General features: G+C 47.8%; 1 protein-coding gene across 4 annotated transcripts in view; it reads left to right on the top strand.

The window, feature by feature from the left end:
* The window catches only part of LOC126548278 (nephrin-like), a 727088-nt gene that overhangs the window by 541918 nt on the left and 166062 nt on the right, over positions 1 to 19108 (top strand). For all 4 annotated transcript variants that reach the window (XM_055063648.2, XM_055063647.2, XM_055063646.2 and 1 more), the window contains exon 6: positions 17197 to 17478. In XM_055063648.2, the coding sequence (XP_054919623.2) occupies positions 17197 to 17478 (282 nt within the window). The remainder of the gene's footprint in view (positions 1 to 17196; positions 17479 to 19108) is intronic.

Raw genomic sequence — 19108 nt, 5'->3', positions numbered from 1 at the left:
ACAATCAGAGACCACTTGCCAGTTTTCTGCGTGTATACTTCCAAAATACGACGTGGTCAACGATACTGGAAACGGCTAGAGTACTGGTGGTATAACAAAACGCTAAGTGGAGCTTTTTACAGCGTTGTCATGGACTCGCTCCCCTAAACGTTTGGTGACTGCCGCTGGCGACAGTGTGTATCGAAGGCACCTCAGAGTTGTTGTAGCTCCGACGGGGCGGCCGGACGGAGGATTTACGGCATGAGGCCTAAACGGCCGGCACGCGCAGCGCCGCAAGAAAGAGCTGGACTGCTTCAGTCGGGAACCAGACAAAGAATGAATTTTTATTTCTGCTAGAGGAAACAGGAGGCAAATTACAGCGTTTGGCGCTGAGTGGCGACCTGACGTAAACGACCCAAAACCGAAACCAGAAGACAACACAGGATACCCAAAAGTGTTTTGCGAGAAGTTTATGAAGAAATAAACAGTGCTAAGTGTCATGCGTGGATTTGAACTCTGGTCCCACAGTGGTCACTAGAAGGCTTTAGCACAAAGCCACTCCACCATTGCTAGAGCAATGGTGGAGTGGCTAATGATAGTGTGGTTGGACCGCCAACTTCTGTGATTGGCTGAAGTTATGCCGTTCTGCTTACCTGTAAACTATCACTGAGGCGAAAGAATGTAAACTAAGCCAGTGTCAAAACGCGAAAGGTAATCTACAAAAAGAAGAAATAAATAGCCGTGTCTCTCCACTTCATATCGGGAAGCGCACCCGCCAAAATGTATGAAAAAGTGTTTTTTTTTTAAACAAGGTCTTCTTAGCCAGCTTCGGACGGATTTGGGGCATATGGGATATTGGTGTCTTGTAACCAATTCTGGAAAGAAACGGTTGGTTAGGTGACGTGTAGATGTGGTGTGAACATGACAATGGTTTTGAATGACACCTCGTCATGTCGAGAATACTTACGAATAGTCAGCCACTTAGGACTTAATAAAAAAATTTGTGTAAGTAGCCGTAAACGGGATGAAATGTGAGTCTCTGAGTCGCTGTCACCCTCTCCCATGCTGCCGCCACGTGCCATCTAACTGGACTGCCACATCCTCCGACAGATGGTGCGGAGTGTCGCAGTTCGATACGATGCCTCAATGTGAGCTCGCCGCTAAAACCCGTCGATAATTTGAAAGTAGCGACGCTCTCCTACCCGCGGCGCTTTCCTCCTCGATTCGCCTCGCGCGCCATCTGCGCACATTCGGCACGGCACGCTCCTACTCTTTGGCTCCAGCGTACGGGCCGCAATATTCGACGCAGGCGCATGATCTTGGGCCAGTTGCACGCCCTAGTGATGTACAAAATTGCGAGAAATTGTGATAACAGCATCCAGAATGCTGAAGGCAACGTTTATGAGGTGGTTGTTTCTTTGCTTAAGGCCGTATGAATGGGGCATACTGATGTAAAATAAGCTTTGAGACGAAAGATAAGTTATGGGGTTTTACGTGCCAAAACCCCGATCTGATTATGAGGCACGCTTTAGTAGCGGACTCGTGTAATTTGGACCGGCTGGTATTCTTTAACGTGCCCCTAAATCTAAGTGTACAGGTGTTTTCGCATCTCAAATTTCCGCACTTTCAAGTTCTCCCAACCCCAAATTTCAGTTGGCCCAGCCCTACCATAGGCTTCCCCATGCATTTTCTAAGGAGCCCTATGTATCTCCATGGGTATTCTCTTTGTATCTATTTCTTGGGGGGAGTGGATGTAAATTGCTCTTTATCGCTTATAAAGCTACCAATCATCTACATTTACACTATTATAACGATTAAACGTCTTAAGTTTGCAAATGATGCATATTTCTGCAGATGCAAGGCATTACACTTTTCGCGTGACGGGGCTTGGCTCCTCACCAAAGAATGCTTACACATTAAAAACGCAGTGTCGAATAGCTGGCGCTCATCGCACGCAATGCCACGGGTATACTTTCCATTAATATTTTTCTGGGACCGCATTCACTGTATATAAGGTATTGACGTACACATCGAAGTAAGCTGGAAAGAAAGCTCCTCTACAAGCTCTATTTCGTTTTTCAGTAAAACAGGGAATGGATCCTAAGAATCACGAAAAGTGCGATCGAGAGGCTGTATCCTCGCACATAATTGTTCACCGCGTAAAGCAGAACCTAAAGGGCTGCATTTCTCACTGAATAAGAGTTTACGACGTGCGAAGTGAGGAGTCCAAGCAGAATGTTCAACATACTGAGAACTACCCCACTTTTACGCAGCGTACAAATTGTCGCAGCAAAAACGCTGATGAGCTGGCCGGAAGAATAAAAAGAAGTGAAGCATTAGGGGATGCGTTGATACGAGCAATAAGAAAGGCGCCTTACCTCGCAAACAACAGTGTTTCTTTGTCGGAACCAAGTTCTTTCGGTCGATGTAGTGCAGTCACTGCTTCCTGCGCAAGCCGTCACGCTTTCCTTGTGGTATCATAAACACTGCATAACCATCTTCAGGCTTCCCGCCGCAGGTATATGCGCTACCAGCATGGCATAGCGCTAGTACAACACCGCAGGAAACACAGCCTTGAACGTTCGCTGCGCCGAGCCAGTCGAGCTAAGGAGAAAAATGGCGCCAATGAAGAAGAAAAACACAAGCAAAACTAGAGTTTACTAGATAGCTAGGTAGAGTGGACCCAGCGTGGGCTCCACTCTGAGACTTTTTTAAGGCTTTCTTTTTTAATAAAATTGATGGCACGACCACCGTCGCCTTCACCTGAATGGGCGGCTCGGAGGTGCATGGAGCTTTGACAGGCGTTTTAGTCTGCTGCATATAGTTTTAATACTCGGTGGCGGAAACAGTAAAAATATTCCCCACCGACTTGTGGTCAATAAAACAGAGAAAGAGCGAGGGAAACGATGCAAATCACGCAACAACGACGGCGCGCCGAGCAGAAGACAGCTACTCAAGCCATGAGCTTCAGGATAAGGCGACGGCAGCGCCGCCGCTATTTCAGCGTATTTTGCATCATCCTCGGCGTTTGTGGAGGCGTCCGCTGGGCCGGCCCAAGGAGGCTAAAGAAAAACTGCTGGAGTGGACGAAGCGCCCGTCAAGCGAACCCGACGCGTCGCCATCTTACGGGGGGCAAAAGCACGCTAGTCGCCGCAGATTATGTTTCGGGTCCTCGTGTCTTGCCGTGCGCGCTGCTGTGCCGATCCCAAAATGTGCTAGCGCGCTCGGGTGTTTTTAGGAAAGTTGAAGTATAAGCAGTTAACATGTTAGCGTTATCTTTCTCGTTTAAATAAGACTGCAGTTTAGCATTCATTGCCTTACTCTAGAATAAAAAGTAAGTAAATTTATTATTGGGGTTTTACGTGCCACTTTCTGATTATGAGGCACGCCGTAGTGGGGGACTCCGGAAATTTGGACCACCTGGGGTTCTTTAACGTGCAGCTAAACGTAAGAACACAGTCGGCAATCGTCAAAATCTGATCAGCGGGTCAAGCGCCTCGGCTTTTATACAGCAGTCGTTGAAGGTTCCAGACTAATCGCTCAGACCCGCGTGTCTTCCACAAAGTTCTACACCATTCGCGTCACGCGATGAAATCAGATAACACAAGGTTCGGTAAAAACAGACAGCTGATAGAACCATCTATAACTTTCGAGAAACTTCCGATACATGCAGGCGCGTCCGGCGCTGTGCGATAACATTTGTTAGGCGGTGAAACGTGTCGCCCGGTAGAGATATACAGGTAGACGTGTCAATATTGATGTCGATAAAATGGAAAATGTCAGAGTACTCAGATATCTTCTATCCGGAGACCACCAATATCGCTCGCCTCACAGCTCACAGTTAGAACTTGAAAATCCGTTAAGCAATTAAAAACCGTTGGAAAAGTCGGCGTACAGTGGCTGCGAAGCACTTGGCAGGCCGCTTCTTGGCTCCCTCAAGATGGCTGCCACCTGCTTCACCCGAGCCTATAGGCCGGTATAGGCGGCTTCCACTCCCGCAGTTTTTCTTTAACGTCATTGGCTGGACCCACTCCTCCATTCTTGACAGAACGCTTGTTTCTGTGCTCTCTGCATTTTTGGTGAACTCTTTGCCTTTCGGGGTGCCTTACCTCCCCGTCTTGCGACCATGGACGCGGAGCATGCCACAGGCCCTCCTGGCCAGAAGTCATCACGGCTGTCAACCGCAAGGAAGCGAGTTGGCTCCCCCAGCGACACCGAGGACACCGAGCTGTACTCTATGTCGGAAGACGACTCATCCGACGACGGCTTCATACCCGTCCGGAGTAAGAGGGCGAAGAGAAAGATCGCCAACACAGCGCCGTCACCTCCTGCGAGCACTACGACTATGAAGTCAAGGCCTGCGCGCTGGCCACACGTCATCATCTTTATGCCGGAAGAACCGTCAAGCAACCTACGGTTGCTGAACAGGCAAGCCCTATCCATTTTTCTGGAACGTGCGGTGCCGGATCAAATTAAAGACATCAGAATAAACCCACGCAAGAATATACTCGCCATAGACGTGTACAACGCGAGTGCGCTTGGAACACTTCAAGAAATCACGGAGCTTGGCGGAATCAAAATGCGCCCCTTCATCCCGATCGACGACACATCGATAGCCGGTGTAATTTACGACATTGACATTGCCATTCCCAATGAAGATTTACCTAGCCTCATCAAGCCGGCAAACGAGGGCACGATCATTACGCAAGTGCGCCGTCTTGGGAATACGCGCTGCGTAAAAGTAATCTTCAAGGGGGATTGCATACCCTCCCACGTTAAAGTCGGACATTTCCGACATCCAGTTCGACCATTCATCCAGAAGCCGCTTCAATGCCATCAGTGCTTCAGGCTAGGACACGTAAAGGGCGTGTGTCCGAACCCGCTTCTGTGTCCCCGTTGCGCTGAACCTCATGGAGAAGTGACCTGCGGTGCCACAGTTCTGAAGTGCGCCAACTGTAGCGGCCCTCACGCAGCCTCGTCGAAAGACTGCCCCCGCATCAAGAGGGAGCGCGCGGTTCTGAAGCAAATGGCCAGAGACAATTCGGCCCACAGGGAGGCAGCCGAAGTAGTCCGGCGTCGGCGTCGACGTCGGCACCGTCGTAAGTCTTCAAAGAAGGCGCATGAGCGAAGCGATAGTACCCGCTCCACTACGGTACCACTTAGTCGCCACGCGATAGGGCCCACCACTTCCACGAGGGCATCAGATAAGACTCTTTCTTTAGAGGAATGGCCTACGCTACCGAGCCGCTCCCTTGCTAAGGAACCTCAGAAGGTCACGGCGCCACCGGAGCCTTCTCCGGCCATTGATGATTCACCTAAAACAGATCAAGTCATCTCGGTGCTACGTTCCCTCATGGAGGCCATCCGAACGATTTTAGTTGAGATGGGGACACCGTCTGCTCGAAGCGCAGTTAAAGTGCTGGACGCCTTAAGCCCAGTGCTTGAATCCCTCAACTAGAAAGATGGCTACCCATACCCCATCCTTCCGAAAAGAAGTCAAGGCAGCGTCCGTCATGCAGTGGAACGCCAGAGGGCTAAAATCACGAATTTCAGATTTCCGTCAGTATGTGTACACCAATGTGTTTCCACTCATCGTCATTTGTGAGCCCAACTTGTCGAAACCAATCAGACTGTCAGGGTACGAATGTTTCATGTCATCAACAAATAGTGCATGCAGCAAAATCATCATTTTTGTTCGTCGGGAACTCACCTATGTTTTGCAACCGATTGCGCCCCACGACGACAATCAGTATATATGCGTAACAGTTAAAAAGAACAAACTCTTGTTTACTCTCATAGGCGTGTATATATCGCCTTCCAACAATTTCGACACTAAAAGATTAGCGGATATCTTGAGTGTTTGCCCCGCTCCATGGGTCATCATAGGAGATTTCAATGCACACCATCCAGCATGGGGAAGTACAAAGACAAATGCAAGAGGACGAAGATTATCAAGCATCGCCTACAACTATGGCCTTACTCTCTTGAACGATGGTAGCCCCACCTTTCTTCGAGGCGTGACATACGGCAGCTGCCTCGACCTTGCTTTTGTCTCCAACTCTCTCGCCAGATATGTGAAGTGGTTTCCAGATATTGAGACCCATGGGAGTGATCACATTCCCACCTATCTGAACATCAAAGGCTTGATGTCTAGATCTGGCCCACGGAATACCATTCGGACGATTCAATGGGCCAACTTCAAATCTGATATGGAAGATGCCTGCAGCGAGGGCCTGCCCTCTGGGTTAGAACAAACAATTAAAAATACGATGCGGAACGCCACTCGCATACTGACGATCTCTCACACGCGAAACGACTTCGACATAGAATTAGAGCGACTTCGCGCACTTCGTCGCCGGGCGGAACGTCGATATCGGCGTACAAGATCAATCCATGAACTTAGGGCAGCCAGGAGGATACAAAAGAAGATTCAGCGTCGAATGAATAGATTAGCGTCGGAACGTTGGGCAACGTTTTGCCAAACACTCGACCCCCGCAAGCCGCTGTCTCACATTTGGAAAACGGTGCAAGGTCTGCGTTGCCTTCCGGAACAGCGTTTTCCATTCAAGGCACTCGCGCTTTTCCAAGGGCGGCAAGACATCGATGTCGCAGAAGACTTTTGTGTGCGAATGGCAGACCAAGCGACACGCCCAGATCCTCCAGCCCGAGATGATGTCCCCCATTCCCGAGATTGCCGCATGGACCTTCCTTTTACAATGGAGGAGCTCGAGGCGGCACTAGCTCTCTGCAGGCGCTCATCATCTCCGGGTCCAGATGGTATATCATACCGAGCCTTGTGCTATCTCGGAGAATCCGCACGGACAGCACTATTGAGTCTCTACAACACCTCATGGCAGGAGGGAAATGTTCCTGACGAATGGAAAGTGAGCCGCCTGGTGCCAATATTGAAGCAGGGCAAATCCCCACTAGAGCTCAGCTCTTACCGCCCGATAGCGTTGGCCAGCTGTGTAGGAAAGATAATGGAACGGATGATCCTTGGCCGCCTGGAATGGTACCTTGAACACTACAAGATTTATCCGAGTTCCATGGCTGGTTTCCGACGTGACCGCTTTTCCATCGACAATGTAGTTGATCTCGTTTCATATGTCCAGCACGAAAGGTCCCGTAAACGTTTATCTGCAGCTTTATTCTTAGATGTGAAAGGGGCATACGATAACGTATTGCATGAGGCTATTCTCGACGCTCTTGTGACGGTTGGCCTAGGTGGCCGAGTATTTTTATGGATTGCAAGTTACCTATCTGCAAGATCATTCTATGTATTAACTGACGATGGCCCAACTACGCGACGCTATACCAGCAAGGGCGTTCCTCAAGGCGGTGCTCTCAGCCCGACGCTATTCAACCTCGCTCTTATTGGGCTTGCTGAACACTTGCCAACTACCACCAAAATTTCAGTATACGCAGACGACATCTGTCTCTGGACTTCGGCAGTCACACGTCCTCAGATACGTGCACGGCTTCAGAGAGCGGCTACTTTGACAGCGAGCTACTTGTGTGAACAAGGTCTCAGCATATCGCCAGAAAAATGCGCCCTAGTGGCGTTTACTCGCAAACCAATGACGCCTTATGTCATCTCAATCAACGGGCGGACCATTTCCTATGTCAGAACCTACAGATTTCTAGGCGTAATTATCGACCGAGACCTCTGTTGGAGCCCGCACGTGGCTTACATGAAACGACGCCTAACAGCAACCTCCCAGTTGTTTAAATACCTGACAGGAAAGACGTGGGGGATGTCAGTAGACGCAATGCTGAGACTCTACAGAGCTCTCTTTCTCGGTTTTTTAAGATACAGTCTACCTGTACTGAACAACACCTGCAAGACAAATATTCGTGTTCTGCAAGCAGCGCAAGCTCAAGCACTCAGAGTTTGTCTTGGTTTGCCGAGATGCACATCAACTGAGGCAACTATTGCGATTGCTCGGGACCATCCAATGCAGACTCACATCACGGTTGAAACCCTGAGAACGCATATCAGACATTTGGCACGGGCCCCCTATCACCACCTTGCAACACTACCTTCAGACAGGCACCAAGCATCATTCTCAAAAACTATTGTCAAGTACAACGACAAACTTCCCTCGGGCTTCACCGCTGCATCTAAACCATCGATGCCCCCTTGGTGCCTTGTCAGCCCCACAGTCCATCTCAACGTGCCAGGAATCGGGAAAAAGTCTGAGCTGTCGTCGCCTGTGCTGAAACAACTGTCTCTGCTTCTTCTGCACGAGAGGTACGCAGACAGTGCACATATTTATACTGACGGTTCCACAAACATCCAGTGTTCGTCCGGTGCTGCAGTCGTCCCAGAAAGAGGTATTACCATCAGCTTTAGGACTGACCACCCAACGACATCTACATCTGCGGAACTAGCTGCTCTTCGAGCTGCACTTTGTTTTGTCAATCGGGAACCACCTCGACAATGGTCAATTTTCAGCGACTCAAAGGCAGCCCTACAATCTGTACTATCAGCTCTGCGTCGCGGGCCATCTGAACAGCTCGTATTCGATATTAGATGCCTACTTCATACATCACATGAGAAAGGACATCACGTGACGTTTCAGTGGCTGCCAAGTCACTGCGGCGTCATCGGAAATGAAGACGCCGATAAAGCCGCTCGGACAGCTCTTGAAGACACACAGGAAGAGGCCATACCACTTTCACGTTCCGACGCAGCCAGCAGACTTCAAGTGCTTGCACAGGAGATCACGCTCTCTCTATGGTGCACACCAAGCAGCCAGACCAACCGCAGCGATCATCAACACGACCTGCCCTCCTTGATGCATCTCTGTATGCCAACCGGACTCCGCCGAAGTGAGGCCACCCTGCTTTATCGCTTATGGCTAGGGGTGGCCTTCACGAAATTTTACTCGTTTCGCATTGGAATGGCCGACAACGCTCTCTGCAATGCCTGTCTTTGCGAGGAGACGCTGGAACACATTCTGTGCGACTGTCCTGAATATAATGTTCAGAGACAGTCCATGGCGTCCGTTCTAGCGCACCTTGACAGTAGACCATTGTCAGTTGCAACCATTTTCACATATCGCCGACTGAAGACATCGCAGCTGAAGGCGACGAAGGGACTACTTCGGTTTATGAAGGATACGGGCTTGGACAAGCGACTGTGACAGTGATGTCACGTACCACACAAGAGTGACAGACTGTAACCAACGATGTGTGTGCCGTGTTATGTGCCCTCTATCTCTTCTCCCCATCTTTCATCCCCCCCATCCCGCTCCCATGTGTAGGGTAGCAAACCGGTTAGGCAAAACTGGTTAACCTCCCTGCCTTCCTTCTCCACTTTTTCCTTCCTTCCATTCTAGTACACCCTAACAAAACGGAAGATCAGCGTGTTTTCAAGGGAATGGCAAGGAGACTAATTGCCGTGCAGAAAAACAGGCTCGAGAGTGGTTGCTGCGGAAGGCAGCGGAAGGGGCGGGAGAGGGGCGAGGAGGAAGTGTGGAGACCACGTTGCGGCGGCAGAGCTCAAAGAGTGCGGTGCTTGCAAATTATCAAGGCACATTACTGGCCGCCATCCATGGTGGGAGGAAGGGCGGGCGCATCGAGGCTGGAGTTCGGGGTGGAGTAAAAGTGGGTCGGACAAGGGCGTTGTCATCGGTGATCGCGCGTGGAGGCGAAAGTGGCACGGCCGCTCCACTATATTCCGTGGCCGGCCTCGACGAAGCCCTAGCGCGCCATCGTATCTCAGTGCGTGTTAACGAAGGGCCGGCGCGCGGCGCAATTGGGCCACGCCCGCGAAAGTGGGCGCGCATACAATCACACAGAGAGTGTACCGGCCGAGTTCGGCGCGGTCCATGTCCTACTCACACCGAAGCTGCTACACCAGAGCGCATCGCGCGCTTGCTTAGCTGGCGCGCGATGCATACGGGCCTGCAGTTCGGTTGCAGTGAAGATAGCGCCATAGAAAAAGGCAACAGAGAAAGACATTCAACAAGAGCGGAAACTCCCATAGAGCCCAGCGGCCGAATTGACTGCAGCGCAACAAGTGGATGGGATTAACACCTGAAGCACACTTCTAGTTTCGGTTTTGGGCGTGCGCGTTCTGAACGCTAGCTGGAACGCGTTACGCCGCTGCGCTGATCGGCGTGGCATTTGTTTTTCGCTTCTACTGCTCAACCGCGCGCGGTCTTGGCGCGGAATCACTTTATTATTTAGTAAAAATGATTGCGAACGATCTTTACAAGCCTCCATCGAATCTGTACCACTTGCAATTTCATAAAATAGACGCGAGACGCCTTGCAAACGAAGAAATGCTTATTTTGCTCCACATAAATGCTCATTCCGGGCTTTTTGTGCATTCATCTAGCGTTGTGGGCCAGGCAAGTAGCAGTAGTTCCCGTACAAAGCTCCACCGGACGGCATATATCAGCTGAAAAAAAGTAAATTTTTAGTATATAGACCCTATTAGCGCCGAGAATTTGGAGTGGCGCCCTATCGCGAGTGACGTCACGGCCAGGACGCCACTCGCTCTGGCTCGCTCTGCTTCCGCGCGCGCTCGTTCCTTTCGTGCATGCTTGAGGTGTGGGTGGTTCGAGCCGTACTTAATGAAGTATATGTCGGCTTCTTTCTGCTGCCAGGCCTGAACAGCACTTCCTTCTGTAAAAGCGCGTGAGTCGAGAAAATGTGTAGCTTGGAGATTGCAAGCTATGTAGCGTTGAAGAGGTGTACTGATTTTGCAAATCATGTATGAGCCGTGTTGGTCCATAAATTTTGCGTAAAATAATGTGGAAGTTGTGTATGATGCTTCGCTAAACATTCAACATTCCCTTAGCACTTAGCTATGAGAGACATTGCATTTTACATGAAGGAAAAATTTTGGTCATCGGTGTCAACATGTTATCCATGTTAGGAAAACACTGCCCAGCGAAGCTGTCAGCACGATTCTTATTACTCTGATGAGTTGTTCTAGTCAGATAAGGCCACTTATTAATGCGTAAAAGAAAGAGTTAGGCACGCATTTCGTATGAAAAAGTTTACTCCTACTTTCACCGTTCTCTGAAACACGCCCCCATAAAACGAATTGCTCAAGGCTGCTAATACGACGGCGCGTCATATGTAGAGTATTTACCTATATAATTAATTCGCAAGTACCATTGTAGCAATCACTTGAAAGAAAAGTTTCGTGGTTAAGAACGAGAGCCAACCAAATGCAAGCGATGAAATGTTTCGCGGTGGTACTCGATCAGTAGCTTTTATCGGCAATATGGCACACCCCTCACGCAACGGTAGCAACCGACTGTCGTTATGGCGAGGCAGGCATTGTTTGTGAAACCCTTCAGTTCAGTACAACTTCGAACTGAAACCATGAAGCAGTCTTTTACAGCGTCAATTCCAATGCCTAAAATATACTCGAGGTACTATAGCGCAGCTTAGGGTGCCTAGAAAAGGAAAATTTAAGCACCTTCTGCCTCACCATATCTCGATCCAGCGTTGTTTAATTATACAAATGGAGAACTATTTGCTTCTTCGGTACATAAAAGGGGACCTCGCAAACCTTCATAACGGATTTCCCACAAGCCTTACATATTTCACTTGATTTTCGACCCTCCACTGGGGAATAATGATATCATCAACATGTCACATACTCCTAATGAATGACGCTTCGGCTTCTTTCTGGCTGCATTCATACGGTCCAAAAGGCATATTTCACTAAAAAATTTGGGCCGAGTGGCCTGTATCAGTTCGCCAAACAGATTCTTCATGTATATTCCTCAAGCAATAAACAATAGTAAATTGCTCAAGTCAGTTGAACGTGTAGCACGGAAAAGGGAATATATATTTTGTACATTCCTTTTCGTATTCTGCAAACAGCTGTAAGCCTCCATTAGCTTTACTTCAATTTACCGCGATTTAAAATAAACACGCGATTAACCGCCTAATTTTGAGAAGCAGTTAGAAAAGCAAGTGGTGCTGGTGGAATATAAACTGCAGTGTTAATTAAGTCGTCGTATTACTGCCGAGCGTTTCTGTGAAGAAATGCAAAAATTCAAAATATACCATAAACTACTCGTCGTGAGCAAACCTGTTTTAGCGGATAATGAAGAATTTCATTATGGGGTTCTACGCGCCAAAACCTCTTTCTTATCATGAGGCACGACGTAGTGAGGAACTCCGGAAATTTGGACCACCTGGTGTTCTTTAACGTGCACCTAAATCTAAGTAAATCTAAGGTGTTTTCGCATTTCGCCTCCATCGAAATCGGGCCGCCGTGGCCGGGATTCGATCCCGCGTACTCGTGCTTAGCAGCCCAACACCATAGCCACTAAGCAAGTGACTAAGACCAAGGTAGCAATTGTAGAAGTCATATATAGCTAGCATGTATGACATGTTCCACCGCGGCAGATACGGTATAATAACTGGATTCTTATATGCTATGTTGTTGCGGTTGTCGATTCGCGCATGAAAAGCCCGCAATGGACTGGTCTGCGCTCCTTCAGCTGGCACTGTAGCAATTGAGAACTGTATTGTCGTCTAAGAAATAAGCTCTTTGAATAAATTTTCGCTTACGAAGACGTCGCAAAATATATTTGAGGCGACTGCCATAAATATACAAGCAGAGGGAACGAGATCGAACAAACGAAAACACTGCAAAAGGTGCCCGGATTGCAGGGACCATACGGACACCGCCCGAACTGTAGCAGACGACAGGCGCGAGTCCGTGCCTTGACGTCATGCGAGCGGCGCTCGCAGCGCCCCTGTAGTTCGTTCTTGGGGCTAATAGGAATACTGGGTGTAGAGGCGAAACATGCGAAAGGGGTGAATGGGCGGCATTACAAACAAAAGCAATTCACGTTTAAATACAAGGCGTGAAAATATCCGACTCATCTCAAACAGTACCATAAAATATGGAGAAAACATCTGGTTTCCAAGCACTCCCACATTCCCCGGCATTCTTTCATGCACTTTAAGAGCAGAGATGCACGGGCGACTGCGCGTTTCCAAAACAGCTTGGCCTCAGCCGACGCGATGGCACGCTACGTACACAGAGGTCGCCATAACACAGGCTCTCAGCCAGGCCATGCTAGACACCCGCAGAATGCCTTCTACTCGCACTCAAGACAAATGCGTGGGTGCAAAGCCTGTTTTCAGTCCTTCAGAAGACCGAATTTTCCAGTTATTGGTTTTTGAGCTCCTCGGCGTTATCTTTTGCGCGTTCTGCCGGCGCAAGCAACGCACTCCAGTGCTATCACTCTTGGCATTGCTCGTCGAGTCTTCGACAAGCGTGAGTATCCAAAGAAGGTATATGTTGCTGGGCCATGAAAAGCGGCACAAATATGCCCCACTAAGATTCAGTAGACGCCCAACTATGTCACCACGACCGAGCTGAATTTCGCTAACTGCGTCACAAAGCCGGGTTCGGCAAGCGTGCCTCAACAGTATCCCAAAAAGTAACGAAATTAATTACAATAATGTTGGAGGTCATAAAAAGGGTCACGAACTTGTCCCAGTAAGATTCAGTACACGCGAAGCTAACTGCGTCGCACGGCCGAGCTGCTTTTCGCTAACTGCGTCACAAAGCCGCATGCGGCGAGCGTGCCTCGAAAACTGCTGAAATGATTTACAATAACGCTGGGGCCCCTAGGAAGCATCGCAAGCGTCTTCGAGAACGAGTCATTAAGTGAAATTAATTGAGCCAGAACGACCGAGCTGTCTTTCTCTAACTGCGTCACTAGTCTCAGTTCTGTGCTGTAAAAGCCTTAATTGATTTAAATACGTCGCAGAGTGTCAAACAAAATTTATCACCTTGCCGTAGTCCAACAGTGCAGTGGTGCCGCGTCGACGTGCAGATGTAGCGCAAGAATACGCCAGCAGCCGAACAAACTAGGCTACATAAAAAAATAAAAAGTAAAAATAACGCGAGAGAGAGAGAGAGAGAGATGCGCGGTGCATCTGAAGTTGGAATATCCCTCTGTTGTATAATCGGCTGAGTGGCTGAGAGGTAAATGTCCTCCCACCACTCTCTGCCACATGAGTTCGCTTTCATGCGGGGCATGTACTGAGCATTTCTTTATTTCATTGCGAACCTGCTGCAAAGTACGGGCACCGGCGGTCGTCAAAACTCCTAGTGGAGTGATTCCATAGCAGCTAATCAAATCAAATCAAATCAAATCATATTTTATTCTCCAGCAAGTATCTGGGTGGTCACCTGGGCAAAAAGCTGTACGAACAGCTTGACGAAGGCCGTAATACTGTAAAAACAAAAGATACCGCTTTATTGCGGTTCCTTTCTGTTTTTCTAATTGCAATGCGATAGAAAATAGAATTGCTCTGCACCCGTTGTAAGAATAAATTTCCAGCTCGAACTTCTTGAAGTTAGGGATATTTCAGCTTTCTTGCATATGGCAAAGTTTTTACCGGTGGACGCTTTGTCGGAGGCCTAGTTACGGAATTGTTTATTGGAAGAGCTTTCCATGCATAGCGGCTAGAGAACAGGAAGCCACACTGTACTACAATATACACATTTTTTGTTTTACTTTTGTGACAGCCTCGAGCACAATTCCTTGATTCACAACACATTTGCAGCTATCCTGCCGCTTGTGTTGGGAGAATCTTCAAATTTCAGTATTTTTTAAAGACATTTCCTCAACGTTACAGTGAGTACCACCCGGCACAGCTGGAAGCAATGCACTTGCTGTTACTTTAGTACACTTATGGGACGATGTAAATAAATTAACAAATAAATAAACAGAAACAGAGCTTGGTGTATGACAATGTGCAATAAGGAAGCGCAACTACCGTGTCCTAAGATTAACTTGTAGAAGCAGCCAGCCATAGTGCGTTATAATATAATATTGTAGAAGCGCGCAGAACGAAATAAGAGGGATACCTTCCAGAGCAGAGTCACACTTAAAGGGACTGCCTACCTCCCGGAACGTGTCCCGAGACTGTGATAGCGATGGACTGTGATAGCGATGGGAATTCATTCTCAACAAGGACAGGAAGAAATGTAGCTTTATCCCTTGAGTAAGAAATTATGTTTACTCGACGCAATAAGTTGCGAAAAGATTACACTAGTCGAAAAACAACAAAACATCGTAATCAAATAAGGTGCGCAACATAATATCAAAAACCGCTGCCAAGGTTTTTTTAAATAATTTCTGCGCTACCACTGATAATTTTACGCTTCCAAAATATTTTTGTGCTCTTAACGACGGGGAATTTCGGCTAAAAAGTGGCACTGCCTTTGCCCCTTGTACCCATGCCGCCGCGGTCCCCACAGTGTATACTTGGAAGTTCAACTATTTGCGCTTCTTGCGATCTACCGGCCTGTGTGAACGACTTTAACTGGAACGCCTTTTGTGTGTGTGTCTCCATGTGTGCGCGTTCCCTTTTTTTTTTATTATTATTATTTTTTTTTTCGTTTTCCTCTCTGTCATCTTTCTAACCCCTATCCCCCATCCCCAGTGTAGGGTAGCAAACCGGAGACTCATATCTGGTTAACCTCCCTGCCTCTCCTCTTCATTCTCTCTCTCTCTCTCAACTATTTGGGCTACCAGGACCGAGAGCGACACACGAGCGTGCCTCACAATCAGAAAGTGGTTTTGGCACGTAAAACCCCATAATTTTTTTAGCGACACGAGAATATATATATATATATATATATATATATATATAAGGTGTTTCAGCGAACACTTTCAAAATTTTTAAAGGTTGCCTGTGGCAGATAGCTCAATTCTAGTTTATGAGCCGGTCTGCTCGAAGCGGCGGACACTACTTGGACAAAACATTGAAATGCTAAATCCACTAATTAACAATAATTCACTAATTAACTTTTTTAGCTAATTATCTTGTGACCCATATTGCAATTTACCATTTCTAGTAGTGGACTTCGTAAGGCGGATCCACTTGGAACGAACACAGAGGACGACACCAGTTTCGAGATATAATTTCTCGATCTTAGCGGAGAAATGCATTGACGTTTCAGTCACTTGGGGCCTTCAGTGCATAAAACAACGTTTTGTTAACAAATTAACTGGAACGCCATTGCATTTCTCCACAAAGTTCGGGAATTTATATCTTGAAACCGGTGTCATCTTGAAAATTCATTCCAAGTGGATCCGCCTTGCGAACTCCACGGCTAGAATTTGTAAATTGCAATATGGGTCACAATTAAATTAGTTAAAAACTTAATTTGTGATTTTTTATTAATGAGCTTATTTTGCATCTCAATTTCTTGTGCAAGTATTGTCCACCACTTCGAGTCAACCAGCTCATGAACTAGAATTGGAATATCTGCCACAGGCAACAGTTAAAGATTTTTGAAAGTGTTCGCTGAAACATATATGCAACGAACATGTCGAAGCATATATGAACGGCGAAACATATAAATATATAAAGCGTCTGATGACCCAGGTTTGATTTGGCTAAAGCAGCAAACCTGCCAACAACTCACATGCAGATAACAAAGTGGCATTTTACGACGAAGTCAACGAAGCTGCGTTAACGCACCCGGTCTGTAGTTCATGCAACGAGACAGGAGACATGAAAGGTTTTTTGTGGTTATGTCCACGCTATTGTATTGCAAAGCTAAAACTCTCTACTGTTTAATGCAGGCCTTGGGCCGCTATTCACAAACCTTCTCGCATAAGTAACTACTGTCCACAATTGGCCGTCATCACGGCGGCCATCTCCTTGTAATGTCGATCGCTATCATTAGTGGCGGTGCCTGAAAGGAGGCCTAGGCGAGAGCGCTTTTACGTAAAGGACCCTTGCGGGAATCTCGAATACACAGCACACCCTGTTAGCTTTAAGCAAATTGTAGGCGATGTGGCATGTAAACAAGTCAAGAAGAAAGTCGAATCTGAAGAATTGAATAAACATAATGACTACAGTACCGACTCAGTGTGCCTGACCCTTTGAATAGATATGCAAAGGCAACGCAAAACAACTAGAAAGAAACACCGTGCGTAAGACAAAAATAATTATACATGACGCCTCTTCCACTCACGAATGGTATGAAAGCTTTAAGAGCGGTTATTTGCGCTTGGTAATCCTTCCATAGGTCACAGCAGCTTTTCTTGTAATGAAAGGATCGTCAGCCAAGAGGTTCAGCGCAAACCCCAACAGAATCGCTCCTTGCGACTCACATACTTTAGGTATCGCGTAAAGGGCGCGTTCGAGCGCCTCGCATGCCGGGGCATCGTCATCGGCTGGACAATTCCGATCCACGATTCGCAGACAAGCCGATCGTGGAGCTGCGGCTGGGCCCGGGCCTGGACTCCTCCGGCGTGCAAGAGGGCCACGACGCCTACTTCGAGTGCTCGGTCCGCTCCAACCCGCCGGTGAGCGAAGTCGCCTGGAGCCTGGATGACCGGCGGCTCAGTGGCGCCCGCCTCATCGTGAGCAACTTGTCGCTGGCGCTGCGACAGGTGACACGCCACCAGGCGGGTCGCTACCGCTGCACGGCGCAAAACTCGGCCGGACGGACAGTCAGCAACGCCGTCCGGCTGCGCGTCAAGCGTGAGTGCGCCTTTCTGAACGACGTGTGTAAAACCAGAGAGGGGGACAGGCCCAACGGGCGCCTTGCTATGGGAAGGACAGTTAATGCGTAATGGGCGTAATTTAACCTCGAGAGAGAAACCCTTGAGACAAGTGAAGCTCTATACAAAGAGCCGGAGACAGACTTGCTCTAGTCCATGTCCCTGCCCATAACCTCCAGTAACAAGCCCATCGCGTAACTTCGTATCATAAATACGTTTGTAATAAAACGTCATAAATGAAACTTCCACTCCAATGTGTTATTTACCTGCCTCTCAAGCACTGTCCGAGATAAGGGCCAAACTTGAAGCAAAATAAATAAATAAATAAATAAATAAATAAATAAATAAATAAATAAATAAATAGGCTTTTCGGTTTCGACAAACGGGCTTTTCTTTGCTCAACGTGCGTTGAGCGCCGGACTGCTACAGCATTTGCAAACCCCGTGACCACACAACAGCAGCTGCCACAAGTGAAATCGTGTGAAGCGCTTGTTTCCAGGCTTTGTCGACTTAGAGGCACCTGATTTTAAGTGGAACTTATGAGCTTTAACACACCGCTCGAAAAAACGTTCTCGCACGATATCAAACTCGAAAGTCAACTATGATTGAACGCTTGCGGAGAATTCAGCGTCTAAGCGAGAGACAACTCAGCTCGTATAACCTGGAAGCTATAGCGAAGACGAAACATTTGAAGACGTCTCGTTTCCGGATGCGCACAAATTCGACTTGCAAAATGCAATGCTAAAATAAAAGTCAGTCTCACCTCGCTACGTGTACGTTTAAGCGCCCGTATGATCGTGCGCACGTATGCGTACTTGCGTATAAAAGTGACAGTGAAGGAAACTTAGCGCCCGTTTATTGCCACTTAATGCGGGTGCTTCCAGGGTGAGCTGGTGTATATATCTGCGCGATTAAACTTGCACGTCACCGAGGGAAAGCTAAGCACCCAAAGGAGCACATAATAACAGTCCATGGATCGATGTGCGGCTTATCGTCGGAGGCACCAGGCTGAGCTTCGTGGAACTCGAAGGGCCAGAAAACTACGTTTCTCGCTGGGCTTCAACCGTTAAAATAATTAAATGTGCAAAGGCGCGAATCTTTCTCAACGCTCCACCGAACCTTTTGATTTATTGACTCAATTTCGACAAGTCAAATACAGGTGCGCAAAAGATCAAATTTTATTGAAAAATCAAAACGCCCAGCCATTGCCTCTAGGCGAGCCTTGGAATCTCGTTTTTCAAAATAAATAAAACACTAAGCAGCAGCATTTGCGAACAGGCTAAGGCTCATGTTCGTTCTCCCGGTAATGTGCCTTCCTTGATAGACTGCGTTTAAGTACCTGTGACCTCTCTTTTTCTCTCTTTCCCGCTTGCAGAATTATTTTTCTTTTTTTTTTCTGAAATGTGGCGGTATGGAATTCGACGCTGTTGTTGAAGCTACGGTGCCACCGAAAAAAAAAAAGAAAGAAACTTAGTGCAGATTGATAAAATCAAAACGATCCAACGAGCGTATACTAAGAATACCTTACCAGCAAAATATAAAGCACAGGAAAGTGGTCGGTGCCTTCTGCCTGCGCTTCTAAATATATACAATGCGCTTCCGCGCATTAA

This window comes from Dermacentor andersoni, chromosome 1 (genome assembly GCF_023375885.2).
Source record: "Dermacentor andersoni chromosome 1, qqDerAnde1_hic_scaffold, whole genome shotgun sequence".
Lineage (NCBI taxonomy): Eukaryota > Metazoa > Arthropoda > Arachnida > Ixodida > Ixodidae > Dermacentor > Dermacentor andersoni.
Note: the sequence above shows the minus strand (reverse complement) of the source record. Positions and strands in the feature narration are given on the sequence as shown.